At 38.7% G+C, this 17,071-nt stretch overlaps 2 protein-coding genes across 2 annotated transcripts; both read left to right on the top strand.

Moving 5' to 3' along the window:
- The first annotated feature begins 3,725 nt into the window (after nucleotides 1-3,725).
- LOC121875480 (ribosome biogenesis protein NSA2 homolog) lies at nucleotides 3,726-4,957 on the top strand. The gene has a single exon (XM_042380046.1). It carries the CDS (start codon nucleotides 3,882-3,884, stop codon nucleotides 4,662-4,664), a length of 783 nt encoding a protein of 260 aa, XP_042235980.1. The 5' UTR covers nucleotides 3,726-3,881; the 3' UTR covers nucleotides 4,665-4,957.
- Nucleotides 4,958-13,205: 8,248 nt separating this feature from the next.
- LOC121875481 (uncharacterized protein K02A2.6-like) lies at nucleotides 13,206-14,513 on the top strand. The gene has a single exon (XM_042380047.1). The coding sequence runs from the start codon at nucleotides 13,206-13,208 to the stop codon at nucleotides 14,511-14,513; it is 1,308 nt and encodes a 435-aa protein (XP_042235981.1).
- The last annotated feature ends 2,558 nt before the right edge of the window (nucleotides 14,514-17,071 follow it).

The raw sequence follows: 17,071 nt of genomic DNA on the forward strand, positions 1-17,071 counted from the left end.
TAGGACCATTATTTGACTTCATTGTGGCTACATTTGGGTAATTAATCGGACCGACCTAACCGGATAAGTTTACGTATAGGAGGGAGGTAGGAAGGAACTGGTTCACAAATAGGGTGGTGGACGAGTGGAACAAGCTTAACAACTTTGTAGTAAGTGCTGGAACGCTGGAAAGTTTCAAAAGGAAGCTGGATAGATTCATGGATGGTAGAGTGTGGTAGTAACTCTCGACAGGAGCTGCCAACCGGCCTATTGCAGACTCCTTATTTTATTATGTAACCTACAAGGAGGAGGAGGAGACAACTGACTCTTAAGTGAGGAATATAACCTTGGGTAAACGGGTCTGCCCATTTTGTCACCACTTTTTTTTACCCTTTTCGTCACTGCGTTCATTCTCCTCACCATTTCAGGGCAATAAATTCCCAAGAATTTTTACATAATTAATACATCAAATTCATTCCACAGCTTCCAGAGACGGACTTGTTTGTCATGATTTCCTTCTCTTGTGCACGATTTTAGCTTGTGCTCAGCAACTAGTTGTAATTGCAAATCAACCATTGAGGCCTATCTCTGAAGAAGAGTGACAAGGAGGTATAGAGCGAGATTGTTCTTTGCTGCTCGGTGGTTTATGCGCTGGTGCCAAATTACCTTCAATTGTTCTGTATTTTGTTTATTTACCAACGTTTTAATCGTTTCTTTATTAAATAATAAATTCATGTATAATAATAACATAATACTTCTCGAGTCGTCTGTATACATGTGTAATTTCTATTCGTGTAAAATAATAACTTAGAATTTGTCATGTTAATACCAGCAACTAACGGTCTGTTAGTGGTGACGAAATGGAGTGTATCCAGGTAAACGTAGCAGGAACCTGTGGACAAATAAACTAAAGACAAAATCCCCAGGGCCGGACGAAATTTTCCCTCGAGTCTTGAAAGAGTGTAGGGAACAGATTAGCGAACCCCTTGTAAATTTATTTACAAAATCATTAGACACCGGAGTTGTGCCAGACTTGTGGAAACAGGCAAATGTAGTACCCATATTCAAAAAGGGAGACAGAGCATCAGCGTCAAATTACCGGCCGATCAGTTTGACGTCAGTAGTGGGGAAATTTCTTGAATCAGTTATAGCAGATAGCATTCGATCGCATCTAGAGAAAAGCAAATTAATCTATGACTTGCAACATGGGTTTACAAAGGGAAAATCTTATCTAACAAATCTGCTGACGTTTTTTAGGAAAGTCTTCGAGGTAGTAGATAATGACGAAAATTACGATATAATTTACTTAGACTTTAGCAAAGCATTTGACAGTACTGCATCAGAGGCTTCTGAGAAAGATTAAGGCTCATGGTATCGAGGGGGAAGTTTTAAATTGGATAAAATCATGGCTCACCGATAGAACGCAGAGGGTCAGCATAGATGGTGTTAAATCTGGGTGGGGCCGTGTAACCAGTGGGGTTCCCCAGGGGTGAGTACTAGGCCCACTCTTGTTCATAATCTACATAAACGATCTAGATACTGGGGTCAGCAGTGACGAAAGCAAGTTTGCGGATGACACCAAAATAGGGCGGCAGATTAATTCAGGGCAGGATGCAAATGCATTACAGGAGTATCTAAATAAACTGCAAGGGTGGTCTGAAAAATGGCAAATGAAATTCAACACCAGCAAGTGCAGCGTACTTAATATTGGAAGAACAAATACTGACAATGTATACAGCCTTAACAACAACAACCTAGAGAAGTCGACTTGTGAAAGAGACCTAGGGGTACTTGTAAGCCCGGACCTACGGCCTGGAAAACAGTGCGCTAATGTTCGAAATAAGGCAAACAGAGTATTGGGTTTTATATCTAGAAGTAAGTAATAAGAGTGCAGAGGTCTTATTGCAACTATATCTTGCGCTAGTCAGGCCGCACCTCGATTATGCGGTTCAGTTCTGGTGCCCTTATTATAGAATGGATATCAATTCACTAGAGTCGGTGCAGCGAAGAATGGCGAAAATGATTCCGGGACTTAGAAACCTTCCATATCAGGATAGGTTAAAGAAATTTAACTCGCATTCCCTAGAAAGACGAAGAGTGCGGGAGATATGATAGAAGTATTTAAGTGGGTGAAAGGAATCAATAAGGGGATATAGATAAAGTTCTTATAATATCCGAGCAGGATAGGACTCGGAGCAACGGATTTAAGTTGGATAAGTCTAGGTTTAGGAGGGAGATAGGAAGAAACTGGTTCACTAATAGGGTGGTGGACGAGTGGAACAAGCTTACCAATTTTGTAGTAAGTGCTGGATTACTGGAAAGTTTCAAAAGGAGGCTAGATAGATTCATGGATGATAGGAGTGGTTGTAACTTTTGACAGGAGCTGCCATGCACAGGCCAACTGGCCTATTGCAGACTCCTTACTTTCTTATGTTCTCCAATCAGAGCGCACTCGGGGTAAAATAACGCTTGTATGAACTTTGGCTGGCCCTTTCAAAATATTTACTGCCTTACCTTAACACTTATAAATCACAATATTGTGACTTCTCTACTGGTCCACTTCACATGGAATACTGTACAGTACTGTAGTTATATGATTCGCTGGCTGGTAAATACTGTACACTTCTATATAGCACTGACTCAATTATGGTTTTTGTTGCCTTAAATACTGTATCAACGTTTGGTGATCGAGAATAGTTATTATGAGAGTAATGTACGTACTTAGAATTATAACAACTGTTTCATTACAGCAGGAGAGCTAGAATATGCACCCTGGGGGAGGGGGGTACTTATGTTGGGAGATTCCACATTTAAAAACTACCAATACTTTGCTTGACTTTTGTACATAAAGCAACTCCAGTATTTTCAACTGGTGTATTGAAGACAACCTCTCTCTCACATCAGGAACATTGCTAATTAGTTGCAGGGATTTTGCAGTTTTCCTATTTGTTGTTTTTCCTGCCTCTTTTCCAACAGTAATACAGTATGCATCTACTGGCAACATGCTGCCGATGCTAATTATTCTTGTTTGTATATAACAAATGCTTCCAGTGAATATGATCTATGTGACATGAGATGAAGCAAACAACCTGTCTTAATCCAAACAGATTATATTACTTTATTTTTGTGATGCTGGGAATCCTTCAGGTCCTTACATTCTCACCTTTGGTTTAAATTAATGGCTGATGTCACATTTTAGGATCTGCATGGTGGTCATGTACAGTACAATCTCACAAGAAAATGCGTGACTAATGTAGTGAATCCTGTACAGTACAATACAGTGTGTTCTCACATTTATTACTGTACTGTATTGACAAGCCAGTAAAGCCTGGTTTGTGTTACTCATGAGATTAGTTGTCATTTTGTATGGAGGTGAAGCTGACTGATGAAACTTGCACATATAATCCATTACAGTAGATGGGGTTTCACATCTAACAAGACCCTCTATATAATGGACTTTCCTCTCTCTGGTAAACAGCTGTGATACAATACTTCTCCCTCTCATAACACTTGACTATTCCTATGGTACAGCATACTATATTCATAACTTTGTTATGGATTGGCCGATCAGGAAAACATCTGATGAGCCTATTACAGTGTATATCTTGGTTTTCCTCCGTAATCTTTGACTCATCAACTTTTGACATATGTGTTTTCTACAACTTGTACATACACATTATACTGTACCTGGTTGTTTTAAGCTTCAAGTCTGTGGGTGATACTTGGGAGAGACTTGGAGCGCTTACTAATTTGCCTCCTCGTCTCCCCCAGGTACCGGTGCCTTGGGCAACATCATCCAGACCCGTGGGATTATCCACTGAGCACCAGGACATTAACTTAGGCTGCCAATTTGGGCTAAGTAGTGATCTTGAGGACCAAGTAACTGCCGTACGTCCAACACAATGCCGCAGAACGAACACATTGAGCTTCATCGCAAGCGCCATGGACGGCGACTTGATTTTGAGGAACGGAAAAGGAAAAAGGAGGCTCGTGAACCTCACGAAAGATCGGCCAAAGCTAAGAAGATATTTGGATTAAAGGCCAAATTGTACCACAAGCAGCGCTGCTCTGAGAAGATACAGATGAAGAAAACTATTAAAGCTCATGAAGCAAAGTTAACAAAACAGAAGGACACAGATGCTGTACCAGAGGGAGCGGTGCCTTCCTACCTCTTGGACCGTGAGGGACAGTCTCGTGCCAAAGTCTTGTCAAATATGATTAAACAGAAGAGGAAGGAAAAGGCCGGTAAATGGGACGTCCCCATTCCCAAAGTCCGAGCACAGTCCGAGGCAGAAGTGTTCAGAGTTGTTAAATCCGGCAAGAGAAAGTCGAAGGCCTGGAAACGTATGGTCACCAAAGTAACATTCGTGGGAGATCAGTTCACCAGGAAGCCGCCCAAGTTTGAAAGGTTCATTCGACCAATGGCTCTGAGATTTAAAAAAGCTCACGTAACTCATCCAGAATTAAAGGCAACCTTTTGTCTTCCTATTATTGGGGTGAAGAAGAACCCCAGTTCATCCACATACACATCTCTTGGTGTTATAACTAAAGGCACAGTTATTGAAGTTAACATTAGTGAACTTGGTCTTGTTACTCAGAGTGGTAAAGTTGTGTGGGGTAAATATGCCCAGGTTACTAATAACCCAGAGAACGATGGTTGTATCAATGCTGTTCTCTTGGTGTAGTCACTATGGGGCGAGGGAAACATGTCACTCATATTTAACTCTGGGAATGTCAACAGATGGAGAAAATTATATGTATGAAAAGTTTATTTTTATTAAGTAAGAATGACGCGGACTGAAAGGAGTGTGTGTGTCTGCTTGCTCTGTTTCTGGACATACCACGCTGTAATGGGGAGAATTTGATATATTTTTTTCCCCCCCCTCAATGTTTACTGTTGAAAATTGTATTGGCAAGCTGAATTTATCATGTTAAAAAAATCCTGATACATTAACATCTCAATAAAGGTAAAATGAAATGTTTTGTATATTATTCTATCACCAAGTTAAAACGAAGTTACTGACCAATGTTATATGCTATGTTGGTATGGAAATTAAACAGGTGATTTGCATCTGGGTTTAACTTTACACAGTATGGTACATAACTATGAGGTCCATCAATAATGGAATGTGGTTAAGAAGGAGAGGAAAATGAAGTGTGAGGTCTACCCACAGTTACACCTGAAGAGATATTTAAAGTTGCTGAATCTGAAGATTTTAAGTTAACTTGGGAAATTTATGGTGAGAAGATATGTAGTAAGTGAAGATTTCACTGTTGGTGTAAAGGATCACCAGTCCTCCCCACCCCAGCTTATTTCACCAGATGATAAAACACTAATGCTACCTGTACTACTGTATAGTAAATTGCTCCCCTCTTGCTCAATGATTTTTATAGACGGTTTCGATTATCGACGGATTATTTAGCCGGATTTTTATTTTGAAATGTGCTTGATATAATCCATTCACGGAAATGTAATATTTTTGCTAAAATGACGTATGTATTACAGTGGAGAGTGGGATCAAATCGTGACGAAAACAATGACTTGCGCTTTCTTTCGTTCAAAAGATGTTACCGTAATCACTTTTCGAATGGTTTAGTTAAAAAACTGTTGTATTGTATTACAATAATATCCTAATTGACTTGAATAAATATTACGATACCATATTTCTGAATATTTTCATTAAAATCCATCAAAATCATTTTCCTTGTCATCGTCTGCAGCACCAAACAGCTTCTCCCAGTCCTCTCCTTGAACAGGGCTAGAGGCTACGTGTTTTTCGAATCGTTTTCAGTTAAAAAATTATTACATCACATGTATATTTTACCTAAACTGCGCCTGAATGAATATATTCTCGGAAATAAATAGTAGTTTTGCTGAAACGTGACGTATTTCAATGTAAAATAGGATAAAATACATGACGAAAACAAAAGACTTTACCTAACCTTCCAATGTTCTTGAGATGTTACTCGTTTTTTTAATAGTTTTCGGTTAAAATTCTGTTATATTACAATGATATTCTATTCATACTGTGCTTGATATAATACATTCACGGAAATGTAATATTTTTGCTGAAATTACGTACGTATTAAAGTGGAAAGTGGGATAAAATCGTGACGAAAACAATGACTTTCGCTTTCTTTCGTTCAAAAGATGTTACCGTAATCGCTTTTCGAATGGTTTAGTTAAAAAACTGTTGTATTACAATAATATTCCCTCCTAATTGACTTGAATAAATACTTGAATGGAAATATACAATATTTTTGTTGAAACTACCCGCGTTTCAGTGTAAAGTGTTGTAATAATAAATGGTAAACAATTTGCCTTGGGCATCCGGATTTTTGGACTTTTACTGTAGCCTACTGTACACTGTTTTGTTTACTGTAAGGACCGATGTTCACTTCAATAAATGAAATTGTAAGTTTGCTAGTATTTTTGTCCACTTATTATATTATTATTTATACACTATTATTTAAGGTTATGTGTAAAGGAAACGCATTAATGCTTAAAGGTACATTTATTCAACATATGCTAATAATAGTTAGAAAAATTACGTAACCATCACGGTATCGACGGTTTCTTTATCGACGGCCGTTTACAGAACGTAACCCCCGTCGATAAAGAGGGAGTACTGTACTGTATATGTGTGAGATGGTGTAGCCTATGTGTGTTAATTCCTGTTCTGTACATTTCAGGTATTGGTGCCTTCTGTATTGAGACAATAAACATCAACAAAATCAAACAGTATATTACTGACCGACAGTGCATACAGTAAAGTTACTATGAGTGGAAACAGGCTGCTGTCGAATGCCAATCAGCTGATGGGTAACATTGAATGTAAGGATGATCCCAACAGGCCTTGGGTAATATTGGTAAGATCTAATTCTTCTTTGTTTTCAATCATATCTGAGTCTGTGGATTCCTTATTCAAGGTATTTTATGAAAATGTTTCTAAACTTCCTGATCTCTCAGCACTAACAAAGAGACAGGAAGGCCAAGCAACTGTGGGTCATCAGTCATTGTTTCTAGGTGATACTACACTTTCTTGGCCTGATATTTGCCCCAAATGATCTCTGAATTAGATAATGTCTGGGCTAACATATTGAAAGACTTAACATTCATTGCCGCAGATAGGAATGCTCACAAGTTTAGTTTTTTTTTTTTAAGTTCCAATTTAATGACAAAAAGAGTTCCTTATATGAACTTTCCCAATATTTTTTGGCTCCAAAATATGATGATATAAGTTATGAAATAAATTTGAAACCAATTGCTTCTCCACTGTTGCTTGAAGAATTCAAATTTAAGAAGTTGGAAGCAGATATTTGGTCTGCAATTCTGATGTGTCAGTTATGGACTAAGTTTGTGCTGGACTATGAGGACAGTTGAGAAGTAGACATATGTTTTGCTGCTGCTATACAAGGGATTCCATATTCCCTGTACAACTCATTTATGGAAATGTTGTTGAAAGCCCTAAAACTAAAAGCCCAGATAATGAAGCAAGCCACTAATAATGTTTCAAGTGGTAGTGCTTATTTAATACTACGTTCTTCCCCTCTTTCTCCTGCTTTGTTTGATGAACAACCATAAGTTAAGTATAGATCAGCTGTTGAGCAAGCTATTAATATTACGGTTCCCAGGAGTCCTCAGACTTTTTGGAAATTTAAAAGAGGAAGGTCTAACAGGGGAACAGGACCAGCAGCAAGGTTCAGTTATCAATCCAAAGAAAACTTTAGAGGAGGAAACAATTCAAGATGTAGTAAGGGTGGCCGTTTGTTCAAAAGTGGAAGTAGACCTTATTCCACCACATCAGCGGTCATTCCCTCCCAATGAAGCCAGACAGCTGGGTCTTCTAGGGGGTTGGGAAAACAGGTGGACTTCAACCATATGGATTTACAAGACAATCAAAGGGGCCCTCCCCTAGTGTTACCAAAAAGGGATAAAAAAGAAACCCCCTTACTCACAGAATCTGTAATTCAACTGTTAAACAGAGGTGTGATAGAACTGTTGCAGTCAGAGAAATGTTTCATGTCTCGCCTATTCCCAGTCTCCAAGACAGGCAGCGACAACTTGAGGTGGATTTTAGATCTTTCCTTCCTGAATAATTTCATTACCAAAACAAGCTTCAAGATGCTCACTTACGATTATCTGAGGCATCTACTTCCGCCCAATGCTTGGATCTCGAAGATGCCTATTATCACGTGCCTCTTGCTCCCAGGTACAGAATGATTCTAGATTTCGCAGTGGGGGATGAAAGTTATCAATTTACAGTGATGCCATTCGGCCTGATAATTGCGCCAGAAGTGTTTACAAAACTGGCATACATCCCCAGGAGATCCTTGCGAAGGAGGGCATAAGAACTTTAGCTTATCTAGACGATTAGCTGATAGTGGGAAATTCTTCCAAATATTGTCAAAGGGCGACCCAACGTACACTAGTACTATTTCAAAACCTAGTATTAAAGATAAACCGGGTCAAATCTAATCTCATACTATATCAGAAATTGGATTGGTTAGGTCTCCATTGGGACATAAATCAGCAGTCAGTCAGTCTGCCAGGAGCAAAGGTAACAGATGTGAAAAACCAAGTGGAAGCCTTTTGTGCAAAGAAAGAGGTTTCTTGGCACGATTGGAAAAAACTACTGGGTCTGTTGAATTTTGCCACAATAGTAGTTCCTTTGGGCAAGATAAGGAAGAAGCAACTAACTCATCTGGGGTTGAATTTGCTTCACAGAAACAGAAATTTTGCTTCTCTCCCAATTCACAAGACTCTTCTGTCTTGGTGGAAAAATTGAGACAATCTAATTGGTTTCTCTCCCTGGGTTCCACCTCAAGCAGACTTGGTCGTTTGTACGGATGCGTCCAAAATAGGATGGGGATACCATTCCTCAAAAGGGGGATTCAGTCAAGGGAAGTGGAGCAACTTCCTTTGGGACAAACACATAAACGTAAAGAATTAGCAGTACTGTAGTCCCATTCTTTTTGTTGGCAAACCCAAATTTAAAAAATATGACAATCATGTTTGCCATTAACAACAAAATGGCAGTGTTTTGTCTCAATCATCAAGGCTCAAAGCAACTCATATACCAGGAGTACACAACAATTGGGCAGATGCGTTGTCCCGTCTCAGGCGAGTATCAACGGAAACAGAATGGTCCCAAAAGGTATCAGAGTTCAAGAGTCTAGTGAGGAAGTTTGGAAATCCAAAAATAGATCTCTTTGCCTCCCTAAAAAATCACAAGATGCCACTTTATGCATCTCTGGAACGATCGAATCTTTTTTGGAAATGCTCTACTTATAGATTGGAACCGTTGGAATTCAATCTATCTGTTCCCACCTGTGAAAATGTTGCCCAAAGTGGTTCACAAACTCAGATCATTCCAAAGCAAGGTCCTCTTAATTACACCATATTGGATCCTACAACCTTGGTGCCTGGATCTGTTGGACTGGTGCCCGCATCCACTACAATTGCAGCAAGGGTCTAGACCAGGTACGTACTGCATTCTCAGTTCAAGATATCTTTGGCACTTCACGCTTGGAGTTTCTCAAAAGAAGTTTAAATAGATTGTTGGGTAATTACATTATAGCAAACCAAGTAATAACAGGTCATAGACCCTAAACTTCTATGCAATATAAGAAAGCTTGGAAACTTTTTCAACAATTTATCAAGTTAACGACTAGACACATTGTCGGAAACAGTTGTTAGAATTTTTTGAATTTCTGTTCAGAGTAAAAGGCCTTCAAGGATCAAAATTGCATCTTGTAAATCAGCATTGGTTGACCCTCTGGCGTGGGGTTTTAATATTACTTTGAACCCAAGAATTGCTGTAGAAGGCAGGCTTCCATCTAGCAATAGCAACAGGTATGAGGATCAGTGAACTGATTTCAATTTCCAATAATCCATCATTATTGGTATTTCCTGAGGAAGATGTCACCCTTTTTACTATGGAGATCCTAAGAAAAAATGAAAGGGAGGATTTTCAAGCTCAACCTATTAGGATAAAACGGCTAATGGATGAGACAAGGGTTCCTCAAATATTGTGCCCAGTTAAAAATTTTCAGGAATGGTTAATCAGATTCCCGAATCGAGGCCCCTATGTATTCTGATCACAGGATGGTAAGAAATTGTCTCCTAGTCAAATGACAAAATATTTATCTCAGTTAGTGAATCAAGCAGACCCTGGTAAGAAATTTTTGGCACATGACACCAGAAAATATGCAGGGTCTGTGGCTTTTCTGTGGCATATGAGCCTCATTCAGATCAAAGAAGTGGGCTTTAGGCGATCTTCAAAAATTTTTAAAAACAGCTACGTATATCTCGGCCTACACGGCGACAGGGTGTATAAGACGACCCCAAAAATGTCCATTTAAAAAGTAGCTTTTGAGCCCTATTCGCTGTATAAGACCGGTACCCCAAATGTGACACTTACTATTGGGAGCTTACTGACCCAGTAGTCCTTTACCAACCATCCCATTGACCAGTGCTGTTTACACATCCTTGGTTTTTAAATTAAGGCCAATTCACTTCAAGTAATGGCAACAAGTGTTACCGGTTGGTGTAGTGTAAACACTAGTGACTCACTTAAACGTCTGTTATTTAACTGGAACTAATGTCGGTGTCGAATACAATTGTTTCATTTACTTGAAATGGGTTTACCGATTTATTTGTTTATTTATTTATTTATAACATACTGTAATATATTAAACACACTGCAAGTATTTTCTTTAATTTATAAGCTTGCTTCACGAGAGACAATTGGTGGAGGGACTGTTCCGACTGTTTACACCAGCTACAGTATTCTAATTCAATAGTGTTTCATTAGGATTTGAGAGAAAAAGATTACTGTACATACTTACTACATACATTTATTACACAAATATATATATATATATATATATATATATATATATATATATATATATATATATATATATATATATATATATATATATATATATATATATATATATATATATATATATATATATATATATATATATATATATATATATATATATATATATATATATATATGCTGATAACCACAAGGAAAGAAGAAAACACGAAGTTCCCAAACGCTTTCGTGTAATTCACATCTTCAGGGGTGAGTACAGACTAAAGAGAAGTACAAAACAAGGTGTATATATACAGAGGAGAGTGAGACCAGGTCCATAATGGTCAGGTATTGGGTAATGACCCTACAATTGAACCCAGAGGGTCCTGGCTATGAACCATGCTTAAGTGAACAACAGAACATATGGGATTAATCTCAATAGAAATCAGTCTTGACCCCAAACCCACTTTTTGAAGGCATATACCTATGTTGTAGTAAAATAACATCTTAATTTATGATGGTACATGCACACAATTAATACTTAAGAGAAATAGAGAAATACAGTCGCTAAGTTAATGTCCATTCAAATAATGGACTCAACTCCCTCCCTCTCTCACACTACGCTCACTGGCTCTTCCCTCTCAGAGAAATTTTTGGGGGAAAACCACTAAATTTTAATAAATAATACCTCAAACTAAAGTTAGGATAATACAATTGACATTGCTGGATTCCTTGTAAGACCAGGAATATTTTGAATATAAATGTCATATATTTTGCACAAAAGATAACATAGTTAATTTGAGAAAAAATTTTATCTAAAATTTGTATGTCTAATGCAAAAATATGATGTTTATATATTCAAAAATGATCACCAAATTATAAGAATTCCAGCAATGTAAATTATATTCTCACCGGGTAATTTAAAGGAATTTTTAAGAGCTAAACAAATATCTTCAGTTAATAAAAAAAAAAATAATCTTCACGACACTATCTGTCAATCAAAGTACCCCACCTTGCCTCCCCGCCTCTTCCAACCGCGCGGTCAGTCCCAACCCTCCCCACCCACCCCCCACCAATCCTCCCTTCCAGAGTTTTTAACGTTTAGTATTAAATAATACCTCAGATTAAAGTTAGGATAATATAATTGACATTGCTGGTTTCCTTGTAAGACCAGGAATATTTTGAATATAAATGTCATATATTTTGCACAAAAGATAACATAGTTACCTAGAGAAAAAATTTTATCTAAGAATTGTATGTTTAATGCAAAATACATGATGTTTATATTCAAAATGATCACCAAATTATAAGAATTCCAGCAATGTAAATTATATTCTGACCGGGTAATTTGTATGAATTTTATGAGCTAAAACAAATATCTTCAGTTAATAAAAAAAAAAATAATTCTTCACAGGGTAACAGATGGTCGGCCGGTCCCTCCCTCCCCCCCACCCCCCACCAACCGTCCCAAGGAGATGTGTGGGATAACCACTAAATTTTAATAAATAATACCTCAAACTAAAGTTAGGATAATATAATTGACATTGCTGGATTCCTTGTAAGACCAGGAATATTTTGAATATAAATGTCATATATTTTACACAAAAGATAACATAGTTACCTAGAGAAAAAATTTTATCTAAAAATTGTATGTTTAATGCAAAATATATGATGTTTATATTCAAAATGATCACCAAATTATAAGAATTCCAGCAATGTAAATTATATTCTGGCCGGGTAATTTGCATGAATTTTATGAGCTAAACCAGGCAGTCAGGCAGGGTGGCGGGTGGGGCAAATCTAAAAATAGCGTCTCGAGCCGGACACTCACCGCGTATATGTGGAAAAAATCCGTGTTAAGTGAAAGTTCAGTTTCATGACGCATAGTGATATGATAAAAACGCTATGGCGAAACCGCTGCTAGGGCGGGTAATACCGTATATGAAAAATTTCATCTATATCTTTAAGGGAAAGAATTCACCATCATGACCGATCACCGAGCGCTAACGACCATCTTCAGCCCGAAAGGCAAACCATCAGCCCATATACCCCGGTGGATCCTACGCCTGCAACAGTACGACTTCAAGGTCCAACACATCAGAGGAAGTGACAATCCGGCAGACATACTGCCTAGACAACCCCTGCCATTCGATGCTCAAATCTCTGAAGAAGAGAAACTGGCAGAGGGATTCATCAACTATGTGGTTGCCAAGGGGATCCCAAAAGCTATGACACTCCGAAATTCTAGAAGAATCGGGGAAGGATCCGACTATAAGAGCTCTCGAAGACGCCATCGCCAAGAATGACTTGACGGATAAACTAACGGAGCCTTTCAAACACGTACGTGCAGAACTGACATAAAAACGGGGACTCGTGTCGAGGGGATCCCGGATCGTAATGCCCCAAACACTACAACGACGCACAATGCAACTCACACATGAGACACACCTGGGAATGGTCAAGACCAAGGCGCCACTCCGAGGCAAGGTATGGTGGCCAACTATCAACAAGGACGTGGAGAAGGCAATCAGACAATGCATCCCATGTGCAAGCCTCGAGACAAGAAAACAAGCCAATCCGGTGAATCTGTCTGAGATGAAGGGGCCGTGGGAGGTAATCCATGTGGACATATGTGGACCATTCCCTCGTGGTGACTATGTGCTGGGAATCATCGCTGCAGGATCCCGGTGGCCAGAAGCCTTTGTGGTCAAAATTAACAACACCGATACCGTTACGACCCTGATCGAAGGATGCATCACTACACACGGCATCCCAACGGTCATCGTGTCAGATAACGGACCACAGTTCAGAGCCAAGGAGTTTGCACAGTTCCGTGAAGAATGGGAAATAAAACACCACAAAGTGACACCATATCATCCCCAAGCAAATGGGGAAATCGAGCGGTTCTTCGCGACCATGTTGAAAGCACTCCGAGCGATACATACCGAGGGGAAAGATTGGAGACGGCAACTCGGTAAATTCTTGATGCACTACAGGAACACCCCTCACTCGATGACGGGAGAGACGCCAGCCAAACTCCTCATGGGAAGGAACATCAAGGTGAAACTCCCCCAAGTGAATCATGACTTCGAAGACACACAAGTGACATGTTGGGATGTGGCACGCAAGAGAGATAAAAGAGAAAAGGAGAAACTGAAACTCCGGACAGACAACAGGAATAAGTCCAAACTAGCGGAATTGAGACCAACTGATCAAGTGCTCCTGAAGCAAACCAAGAAAGACAAGCTCTCAACTAATTATGATCCTAAACCGTGGACGGTAAGCGAAAGGCGAGGCGATTCAGCTATTCTACAGCGAGGACCCAAGAAGATATTACGCAGCACATCCCAGATGAGAAGAGTTCCAGGGAGATGCCAAGGAGGAAATGACGGAAGCGGAGACAGTGACACGGACGGAAGCCACAAAACGGCCGAGAGAACCGACAACACTCATCGAAACCGGAAAAACAACCAAGCTGCCAACACGCCGATGACAGGGATGGACGAGTCCAGGCAGGACGGGAACAGCGAGGAGGAACCACTCGCTGCTAGGCAACCACGTCGGACTATAGTAAGACCCAAGAAATACCAGGATGGAGCTGAAGACTTCGGAACAGATGGAAGTGAAAGCTCTGGAACGGATGAAGTTGATGACTCCGAAATGGATGGAGAGACAAGCGACGAATATAAACCCGGCCGTTCGTAGAACTAAAGAGAACGGCAATACAGAACTGTCATCATGAATAAAAGGGAGAGGAAGATGTACTGTTCCAAGCGTATAGTCATTGGAGAAGGTACAGTACTCCCTCTTTATCGACGGATTTTTTATCGACGGTTTCGATTATCGACGGATTATTTAGCCGGATTTTTATTTTGGCACCAAACAGCTTCTCCCAGTCCTCTCCTTGAACAGGGCTAGAGGGTACGTGTTTTTCGAATCATTTTCAGTTAAAAAATTATTACATCACACGTATATTTTACCTAAACTGCGCCTGAATGAATATATTCTCGGAAATAAATAGTAGTTTTGTTGAAACGTGATGTATTTAAATGTAAAATAGGATAAAATACATGACGGAAACAAAAGACTTTACCTAAGCTTCCGATGTTCTTGAGATGTTACTCGTTTTTTTAATAGTTTTCGGTTAAAATTCTGTTATATTACAATGATATTCTATTCATACTGTGCTTGATATAATACATTCACGGAAATGTAATATTTTTGTTGAAATGACGTACGTATTACAGTGGGAAGTGGGATCAAATCGTGACGAAAACAATGACTTGCGCTTTCTTTCGTTCAAAAGATGTTACCGTAATCACTTTTCGAATGGTTTAGTTAAAAAACTGTTGTATTGTATTACAATAATATCCTAATTGACTTGAATAAATATTACGATACCATATTTCTGAATATTTTCATTAAAATCCATCAAAATCATTTTCCTTGTCATCGTCTGCAGCACCAAACAGCTCCTCCCAGTCCTCTCCTTGAACAGGGCTAGAGGCTACGTGTTTTTCGAATCGTTTTCAGTTAAAAAATTATTACATCACACGTATATTTTACCTAAACTGCGCCTGAATGAATATATTCTCGGAAATAAATAGTAGTTTTGCTGAAACGTGATGTATTTCAATGTAAAATAGGAAAAATACATGTCGAAAACAAAAGACTTTACCTATGCTTCCGATGTTCTTGAGATGTTACTCGTTTTTTTAATAGTTTTCGGTTAAAATTCTGTTATATTACAATGATATTCTATTCATACTGTGCTTGATATAATACATTCACGGAAATGTAATATTTTTGTTGAAATGACGTACGTATTAAAGTGGAAAGTGGGATCAAATCGTGACGAAAACAATGACTCACTTTCTTTCGTTCAAAAGATGTTACCGTAATCACTTTTCAAATGGTTTAGTTAAAAAACTGTTGTATTACAATAATATTCCCTCCTAATTGACTTGAATAAATACTTGAATGGAAATATACAATATTTTTGTTGAAACTACCCGCGTTTCAGTGTAAAGTGTTGTAATAATAAATGGTAAACAATTTGCCTTGGGCAGCCGGATTTTTGGACTTTTACTGTACTGTACACTGTTTTGTTTACTGTAAGGACCGATGTTCACTTCAATAAATGAAATCGTAAGTTTGCTAGTATTTTTGTCCACTTATTATATTATTATTTATACACTATTATTTAAGGTTATGCGTAAAGGAAACGCATTAATGCTTAAAGGTACATTTATTCAACATATGCTAATAATAGTTAGAAAAATTACGTAACCATCACGGTATCGACGGTTTCTTTATCGACGGCCGTTTACAGAACGTAACCCCCGTCGATAAAGAGGGAGTACTGTACTGTATTATATAAAATAAACATAAAGAAATCACCAATCTTTTGTCTGGGAACACAAGGGGGGAGGTAGCCAGCGAGCGTGGGAAGGGGGGGGGAGAACAGGGGGGGGGTGAGGTGACAGAGTGTCTGGTGTTTGTTTATTTATTTGAGATAAGATTTGACAGTTGGCACTGAGGCCAGTGTGTTTATATATCATTACTTAAGAGTGACTAAGCTCTTCTCATAATTTGCCACCCAAACGACGTGGGTGAATATAACTTACATTGGTGGGATTCTTGTAAGATAGTGATTTATTTGAATACCTGCATAAACAATCTATATTTGTCATAAACATAACAATTTAAATACCGTAATCATTTAGTACATGTACAGTACAGGTTTGTTCCATTGTTAACCTAGGGACCACTGTATTGCAGTGTACTTATACTGTACAATATTGACTAAATTCAGTAGATAACGTATACAACTTATGGTTGGTAAAACTTATCAATTAAGTGAGTGTCAAGTCTGTCAGTATAAGTGGCACGTGTGAGTGCTTGAGTCCCCCATCATAGGAGTCCGTTTTCTCTCGCTTCAATGCAGTGCACCAGAGACTTCGTTATTCCTTAGTAATGACACAGAATTTGAAATTGCAACCCCAATTGCAACTGTGGTTGCAATTGTTGAGGCAACTAGATTTGTCTGAATACAGAAAATGTGTTATTGTCAATTTGTAGGTGAAAGATTTTATGCTCAAAAGATGTAGGTTAACATTACAACTGGAGGCAAATGCTTACTAAAGCCTAAGAAAGAAGGAAGGATATTCCTTTAACACATAATATCTGGCCAGTATAGGAAGGATCATCGTGTCTCCATGAGGGGGTCGGAGAGTGGTGGTCCAGCAGGCGTCATGGAAGTG

Source organism: Homarus americanus, unplaced genomic scaffold, assembly GCF_018991925.1.
Source record: "Homarus americanus isolate GMGI-L3 unplaced genomic scaffold, GMGI_Hamer_2.0 scaffold39228, whole genome shotgun sequence".
NCBI classification, from domain to species: Eukaryota; Metazoa; Arthropoda; class Malacostraca; order Decapoda; family Nephropidae; genus Homarus; species Homarus americanus.

Bases quoted from the DNA above. Each gene is read 5' to 3' on its own strand.
- LOC121875480 (XM_042380046.1), top strand. From the start codon at position 3,882: ATGCCGCAGAACGAACACATTGAGCTTCATCGCAAGCGCCATGGACGG.
- LOC121875481 (XM_042380047.1), top strand. From the start codon at position 13,206: ATGCCCCAAACACTACAACGACGCACAATGCAACTCACACATGAGACA.